Source organism: Vigna umbellata, chromosome 1 (genome assembly GCF_029865625.1).
Source record: "Vigna umbellata cultivar VRB3 chromosome 1, Vumbellata_1.0, whole genome shotgun sequence".
NCBI lineage: Eukaryota > Viridiplantae > Streptophyta > Magnoliopsida > Fabales > Fabaceae > Vigna > Vigna umbellata.
The window spans coordinates 67311691-67320015 of record NC_142165.1 but is presented as its reverse complement, the minus strand read 5'-3'; the positions used below and the strand labels follow the sequence as shown (position 1 = coordinate 67320015).

The 8325-nt window shown below is 36.2% G+C and overlaps 1 protein-coding gene across 1 annotated transcript; it reads right to left on the bottom strand.

The window, feature by feature from the left end:
* Positions 1–4645: 4645 nt before the first annotated feature.
* Positions 4646–6536, bottom strand: LOC124842155 (2-hydroxyisoflavanone synthase-like). The gene is made up of 2 exons (XM_047318578.2): positions 5602–6536; positions 4646–5511 (listed from the first exon to the last, which is right to left on the bottom strand). Exons 1-2 carry the CDS (start codon positions 6496–6498, stop codon positions 4840–4842), a joined length of 1569 nt encoding a protein of 522 aa, XP_047174534.1. The 5' UTR covers positions 6499–6536; the 3' UTR covers positions 4646–4839.
* Between the last annotated feature and the right edge of the window lie 1789 nt (positions 6537–8325).

Below are 8325 nucleotides of genomic sequence, written 5' to 3'. Positions count from 1 at the left end.
TTGACCCATACTTGGGTGAGGTTTCCACCCATGGTTGAAATTACCTTGGCGAAATTGATTGCCCATATAGTTGATGTCTTCTTGGGCTTCCATTGGAAAAGCACATTGACCATTGATATGATCACCACCACATAATTCACAGAGTTTTTGTTGAACCTATGAAACATTATGCAGGTCCTTTGGCAATTGAGAGAGTTTCTTCGTCAAATTCTCCAATTGTTGCGTGATAATCTTATTATGTGCAAGCAGAGCATCATGAGATTGTAACTGTAAGACTCCCTTCTACTGAGATGGAGCTCCTCTTTCATTATGCATCTCATTGTCATTAGTAGCCATGTTGTCAATCAATTCATATGCTTCCTCTGGAGTCTTGCATTTGATATTACCTCCAATCGAGGCATCTACCATCAATTTGGTTTGTGAACCAAGACCTCCAAGAAAAATAACGACTATTGTGGCTTTCCATTCAGTAAAGTCTCCTCCATGCCCTGCCTAAAGTCTTGTATCTATCTCATGTTTGACCTAAAGTCTCCTCCATGCCCTGCTTGAAAGAAGAACTTTGCAACCACATCTTCCCATTCAGTAAGGCTATCTTCCGGGAAAGAAATCAACCATAACTTTGCATTGCCTCCCTAATGAGAAAGGAAACAAACTAAGCTTTATAGCATCATCCGACACTCCATTAATCTTTACAATGTTGCAAATCTCATTGAAAGTTGTCAGATGCTCATATGGACTTTCATGAGACAGTCCATTAAATTGATTGCTCTTTACCAATTGTATCAACGCAAGCTTTACCTCCATGTTTGCAGCATTGACCATCAGCCTTGCTATACTGTTAAAGTGATGAGGGCTAAAAACTGTTGTGTAATCTGCCAGAGTGCGTCTGCCATTATTTTCTCCAGCCATCTCTTCAGTCATCTGGTCAGATCTTTGTGGTGAAGGTTGTAAAAGTGTCTCTGGAGAAGGGAACAATTCTCTAAATGTTCGAATTCTCCTCCTCCTTCTACTTTCGTCCAATCCTTCGTGAAGAGGTTTCGAGGTTTTCTTTCTTCTAGTTCTAATTGTATCCTGCATACACAAGAAAACAAAACCCTAGAAAACATTGTTAGAACAAAACAAAAACAAAATAAAAAAAAGTCAAGTCAAAGCTAATCAATAATCACACAAATAAAACAATTAAACCACGAGTCCCTGGCAACAACGCCAAAAACTTGTTAAGACTCCAGCAAGGGTACCGAATTGTATCAAGTAATATAAAATGGTAAGACCAAGTATCGTATCCCAAAGAAATCACGGCCTAAACAGTTATGTAATTTCTTGATTAAATAAGACTTGAAAACAAACTTTTTTAAGTTTATAATGCAAATACTGAAAAGTAGATATGCATGCAATTTGAACAATTGGACAAAAGTGCAAAGATGAACGGGTTTGATATTATGGAATGAATATGTTGTTGGGGTTAGATTTCACCTAGTTTACTCTTATGCATATATGAATTCTACTTCTTCATTAATGTTAATGTCACTATCTAAAGTACTTAAAACCCCGATTCCCCGGTGAAGAAAGCCTATCCTTAACTATTAGTTCATACGATTCATAGTATTCCTAATAATTAATTATGAAGAACAAAAGCTTAAGACAACCAGAACTCATACCTACATTCCTGAGCAATACTGCTTCTGGGAATAATTCTCCGGATCATGAATTGTAAGATATCTTCCGGTACTCACGCAAATCATACATCATGCTAAAGAATGAGTTAAACGAAGAAAGCATTACGCAAAGAAGAATTACTCTAACAATTAATGAAAGAAGCATATATAATCCATAATCAATTAAATACATGACAGTTTACAAAGGTTACATCATCCCTAACAACAAATAGAGTTTTGTTCACCATTGACATGGTGAAACTAGATGAACAATGGAAAAAGAATGAAAGATAAAACCCTAGAAATTGAATATAGGAGCTTCTGCATCGAAATCTGCCTTCAAGGGAGCAAGGAATGTGTTTCTCAGCCTATTTCATCCAAAGATACAAACCCTAAGACGTCCAAGTCCTTAAATAGAACATCAAAATAACACAAAACGGGTCCAAGGCCACGAAATTGACGCTCAGTGCCCCACTAATGGCGCTCAGCGATGTGTGGGTCAGAATTGGCGCTCAAGGTCAACTCATAGGGAAAGCAAGCGTGGTACGACTCGACGAAGTTGCGTTAGCGCCCCTGAAAAGGGCGCCTGGGTGCGAGCCAAAAGCATCCTGCGGTGAGGGCTCCAAAAACTAGCAACCAAGCGTGAGACAGTGTACTTTGGCGCTTGAGGTCCCCTAAAATGGCGCTCAATGCTACTAATTAGTACTTCAAATCTTCTTCGGAATCATCTCAATTCTTGTTGAAAAACACTGAAATCTAGCACAAAGCCATTAAATTCACCTTCAACTCTCTTATTCATCAAAACTATGATTCCAAGCTAGTTTCTAAGTCAAAAGGGGTGTTTTTAGTATCAAAATTAAGTATCAAATAACGGTAAATTCAACCGCTATCAAAGTTACATGCGAGTTAGGCAAGACTGTGGAAGTGTAGAATTTGTCTGGTTCATTCGAGGTAAAGGAAGCTAGTAATTTAATTATGTTTTTCTGTGTTTGAAATTTCTGGTTAGACGTTTGCATGTATGAATAAGTAGATGTTTGATTGAATTGTGTTTGAAGTTCTGTGTATGGCTGAAACCTGTGAACTGGTTGGGTTTTCTACAGGAAAGCGTTCGGTCTGTGCTATTTTTAAGAAGTGAATAAGGGAAAATGAAAGTTTGAGGTTAGGAGTGAAATTTGGGTGGTAAGATACATCTAGGCAAGTTTATTTAGACTTGTTAGAACCTTTAAGTTGCCTTAAAACGTGTAAATTGTAGGAAAATGGATTTTTGGTCATTGGGTTATTGATTTTGCATAATTTAGGTGAAATCTGTTAAGAGATCTTTTAGGTAACCTTGGATAGGTGTAAAGGTGTATATGATTCATGTTTGGAGGATTAGAAGTTTGGGAAATTGTTTAATTTTGGTAAAATCTAGCTTGTTCATAATTCTGCAGAAGTTCTGCAGAATTATGCAAAATATTGAGCGTTCGTTGTTAACCGCTTGGTCATGTTCAGGTACTTGGTCGTGAATTGGGTTCGGTTTCTTTAATCTTACCCGTTCATGATCGTTTGGTCTTAGGTCGTAGTTCTTGGTCTTGTGCTAGCGCTCGTTATTGGTCATGCGCTCGGCCTTATACTAGCAATTATGCTAGAGTTAGAGTTCGGCTTTATACTAGCATTTATGTTAGTGTTAGCGCTCGGTCTTGTACTAGTAGTTATGCTAGTGTTAGCGCTTGGTCTTATACTAGCATTTATGCTAGTGTTAACGTTCAGTATCTTCTAGTGGTCTGTTTTTAATAGTGTTCGGTTAATTCTTCTATTCTATCTATTATTGATCGTTCGGTCCTATCCTTTGGGTAGTGAGACACCGTTCAGTCTCCAACGTTCACAGAGTTCTCGGTTTTATGAGTGATGATATGATTGTTGAATGACATTATATTTAAATGATGAAGATTATGTTTTAAGTATTGTGGAAGAGAATTCCAAGGCGGAATTTCTCGTGGATAGTTATTGAATTGTATAGTATGAATGTGAATATCGTGCTAAGTTGGTGTTTATCCTGATGTTCTATGATTACTCATTCTCAAGTAGAGAGGAGTAACTCATGTGTGAGAATGGCAAGAGGTCCTTTAACCTCAGGGTATCGTGGTAATCTTCATTGGACTTACCTTGTGGGGTAGCTTGATGGGTGTCTTGCTATTTCACCACCACAAGTGCAGAAACACCTGTAGCTACACATTCATACAATCCGGATGGTCAAGTCAGGTGTTCGGTCTATGCATGAATTATAGTGTTCGGTCATAACTATTTGAGTGTTCGGTTGGTATATGCTTACTTGTATTCGGTTTTGGTATGTTGTAGTGTTCGACCTTATATTGTTTGGACTTGTACAAAATGTATGTTTGTATATATAATTAAATTATATTAGCATACCCTTATTTCTTGTTTTGTCCATGTTCATGTTCGGTTTTTCTCTTGCAATGTTCATCTTTGGATGTGAGCAGAGGTAGAGGAGTGCTCGCTGGAGCAAGCTTTGGAGGAAGGAGAAAGACTAACCGTTTAGTAGTAAATTACTATTTAATCTTGTTAATAGTTTTGTTTGAGTTGTTCGGTTATAATTTAACTTGGTAATAATTGTTCGAATTATGTGCATAGTTTTGGAATAGTGTAGGATTTTTGTAAAGTATTAAATATTATGGTTATTTTGTAATAACTGTAAAGTTAACTTTATTTCCAGTAACTATTTTATCATATTATTAAATTATGACACCTGTATATAGTTTTATACTATATTTTTGGGATGTTATACACATCCTTGAGAATAATAGGAAGCCAAACACAATTTCCGATTATTATAAACCTCTAATGAATGATATTCAACTTTGCAAGTGAAAAAATATATTTTAAAGAAATTGTGGTAATATATAAGTTTCTACCAAAAAATTGTTTTTATTTTTACGAGAGAAAAGTAAAACGATAAAAGGAGACGCGCGAGTGAAAATGAATAATAATAAAAAGGAGTGACAACAACACTTTACTTTGGTAAAAAGAGAAAGATTGAAGTTACATCTCAATATCAAATAAAGACAATCGCAAATGTGTGTGGAAGCCATGTATGTGTAGTTGTGTGAATTACACCTTATTGAAAGAATTATGACAACATAAAAGTAACTGCAACGAACGGTAACATAATGTTGTATGTTGTAATCTATGAAGAGAGGAGTTTGGCTGCGATGGTTGTTTTTGCAAGTGGAAGACATACGAGGTTGTGTTTTCTGGGAACTGTGAGGCCAGCTCTCTCTTCCATGCTAACTTTGGCATCATCACCTTTGAGTATGTGTCCTTGAGGGTCAACCACTTGCAGGTCAAAGCACTGGATAACGGATGCAAGAAGAGTTGCCATTCCTGAAGTAGACAAATTCACTCCAGGGCACATTCTCCTACCTGACCCAAATGGGAGAAGTTGAAAATGCTGTCCCCTTAGATCAATAGGACCAACTCCTCCTTCACCTCCACTTTCTAAGAATCTCTCGGGACGAAATTCCGATGGTCTGTCCCAGTACTTAGGGTCTCTTCCTACAGCCCAGACATTGAAAAGTATCAATGCACCCTCTGGGATCACACACCCATCAATCTCACACTCTTCCACACACTTTCTCTTGACCACAGGGAGTGGTGGGTGCATGCGGAATGTTTCCTTCACAATCGCCCTGATGTAAGGAAGGCTTTGAGTATCAACTTCGTCAACCAGTCTATCTTTTCCCACAACACTGTACACCTCTTCCCGAGCCTTTTGCAACACCCTAGGGTTGTTGATCAGCTCTGCCAAAGCCCACTCAGTTGCCACGGCTGTGGAATCTGTCCCTGCTGAGAAGAAATCCTGTCACAACAAAAATGTGTACATAAGCTTGGTGAGTATATATGCATATTTCATGCATCACAATTGTTTTTCAAAGCATTGACAACTTACCACAACAAGACCCTTGATCTGCTCCTTGGTAATTTTGATCTCCATGGTCTCGTCCTCAGCGAATTCAAGCAAAGTATCGAGGAAGATACCGCTCTGCTCTCCCTCAACAACTTCTCCATTCTTTCTCCTTCTCACGATCTCTTGGCGCTTCTTGATAACCTTCTCAATGACGGGGTCGAACTTGTTGAATATTTCATCAATCCTCTTCTCGTACTTTCCAAACTTGAGCTTCTTCAAGGGCCAGATGAAGTCAGTGAGACTGTACTCTCCGAAAATCTTAACCGTCTCGCGAGCCAAATCTCTAACCTCTTCGGCCTCACCCAGCATGAGCATGGAGATGGTGTTGTTGGTCCACTTGAGAAGCTCCTCGGTGACGTTAAGGGGTTGTTGGGCCTCTGCACTTTGGGCGAGAACTCTGAGAACCTTGCGGATCTCATGGCTCCTCAATGGCCTCAACTTGTTGACGGTGGTGGCGTTAAGGAGGTCGTTCATGATGAGTTTCCTGATGAACTTCCAGTAAGGACCAAAGGGAACCATGGCAACGGAGTTGTCATAAGTGAGGCGCTTAATGGCAGAGGTTTGGAACCTTGTGTTGAAGGAAGCAGCCTCGTGGGTTTGAAGGAAGAGTTTGAAGAGCTCAGGGGTGGAGGCAACAACGGTGGGCATAGAGCCAAAGTAGAGAGAGTACAGAGGGCCATAACGTTGGGAGAGAGTGATGAGAGAGTGGTGTAGAAGTTGGTCTTTCAAAAGGTGAAGGTGTCCAACGAACGGAAGCCTAGGCTTTGGGCTCGGAGGGTTGGGAAGGTGGCGAAGGGCCTTTGATTTTGCGGTTGGTGTGGGACGCAGGTGCAGAAACAGACCTAGCACCAACAACCCAACTGCGATTTCAAGCAACATTATGTTTGTTTCTGCTTCTGTGTTTTTATCTTGGTTTCTGCCAATACGAGCCTAATCCTGAGGATACAGGCTTCCCTCGCTCCCTTTTTATAGTAACTCACTTGTGTTGTGGGTCTACAAATTTTAACAATATTTTAACACTGCTCGTCATCTGGTACGCTTGAAAAATATTTGAAACTAAACCAATTATAAGCCACCTATGTTCTTGTACGTTGTTAAAAAAGATTCTGTTAAAAAAACATTTTTTTTAAAATAAACCATCATATTTTGACAACTTTTTCTAAATTTTTTTATAATAAATTATATGTTACTATTTTATTAGTATGTATATATAAAACGAGATTATTCATAAATTATGCTATGAAAAAGTTGTCAACAAAAAATTGTTAAAGAAACATTATTCCTTAAAATAACTCTCATTATTATTTTTTTTTTGTTTTCGAATACAAAGACAGACTATTCATTTCACTTCTAATACTATAATCGTTTTTGAAAATGTTTTTTTAATAATTTTTTACATTATTTTTGTAACAGCTTATTTTATATGATAATTTGTGATTGTAGCGTTTCAAATATATTTATTAATAAAACAGTTACATATAATTGTCATAAAGTTTTGTTAAAAAAAATTGTTAATTTATCATAGTACAATTGATTTTCACTGGTTTACCTTTTGAGAGGAAAAAGTTTCTATTTTAAGATGTCTATGGTTTTAAAGAGTGTGCTTCACATCGGTCTAAGATGATGTGCTGAGTTTTGACTTTGAAAAGCAAAAAGCAGTGCCTCCACTCCAGGCTGCTAGGCAAATAGTGCTTTGTGTTATGGGCTTCCCTGAACAAACACTGAAAACAGAAAACTGTAATCAATTTAATATAAAGCAAATATAATACAAATATATTTTTATTTTGTGTATGTTTATTACACATTTTTTTCTTTCAATTTCTTTACTTTTATAAATTTAAATATTTCAGAAATATATCAATTTTTTTCTCTCTAAATATGTACATAAATCATTTTTCTTTTATAGAAGGTTCCTTCAACTATATATGTATTCTTCACTTTGGAACACTACTGTTCATTGCGTTTTTTTTTAATTGCATAGTTTATTGCGTACTCGTGTTTAAAAATAACTATTTTCAAAACTATTTTTAAATTAGTATAAGAATAAATTAAAACCATAATTAAATCAAAGCAATTTTATAAAAATGAGATTAAATAAAGTTAAAAGTCTGTTTACTATTATTTTAAAATAATAATATTCTGATACACAAAGTTTTACATTTTTTAATAATTTTTTATTTTTTTTTCTTTTACAAATACAAAAGTTTATTGTTTATAATATTACTTTATTTCTATAATGTTTGAAATAAATATCAATCATACCACTACACCTATTTTTATTTTATTTCGAAATTCAAAGTATAATGATTTCCTCATTCCAGACATGGAGAAGTGCATGCATTCAATATCTAGAAATTTTCAAGTCAAATATGGATTATATATGATTATTTTAAGAAAGCTATACGTTGACGACCCTGAAATTGTACAGAATTATGATGTGATTGTTTTAAAAAAATAGAAAATTTGCAATTAAGTATCGTAAAAAGATATTATAATGATATTATTTTAATAAGTGTAAATTGATTAAAGTGATTTAATTTTGGACCGCGATATTCCAACAATCATTTCTTAACACTTTTTTGACAACGCCACGTGTCCTATTTTCATTGGTTTGGTTTAAAAAAAATATTTTATAAAAACCTTCGAAATGGAAGTCCGTGACCCTTCTTTTAACTGAAAATCCGAAAATACCCCTTTCTCTGTTTC

Bases quoted from the DNA above. Each gene is read 5' to 3' on its own strand.
- LOC124842155 (XM_047318578.2), bottom strand. From the start codon at position 6,498: ATGTTGCTTGAAATCGCAGTTGGGTTGTTGGTGCTAGGTCTGTTTCTG. The intron at 5,512-5,601 runs GTAAGTTGTCAA...TTGTTGTGACAG, and splicing joins AGATCAAGGGTCTTGTTGTG to GATTTCTTCTCAGCAGGGAC.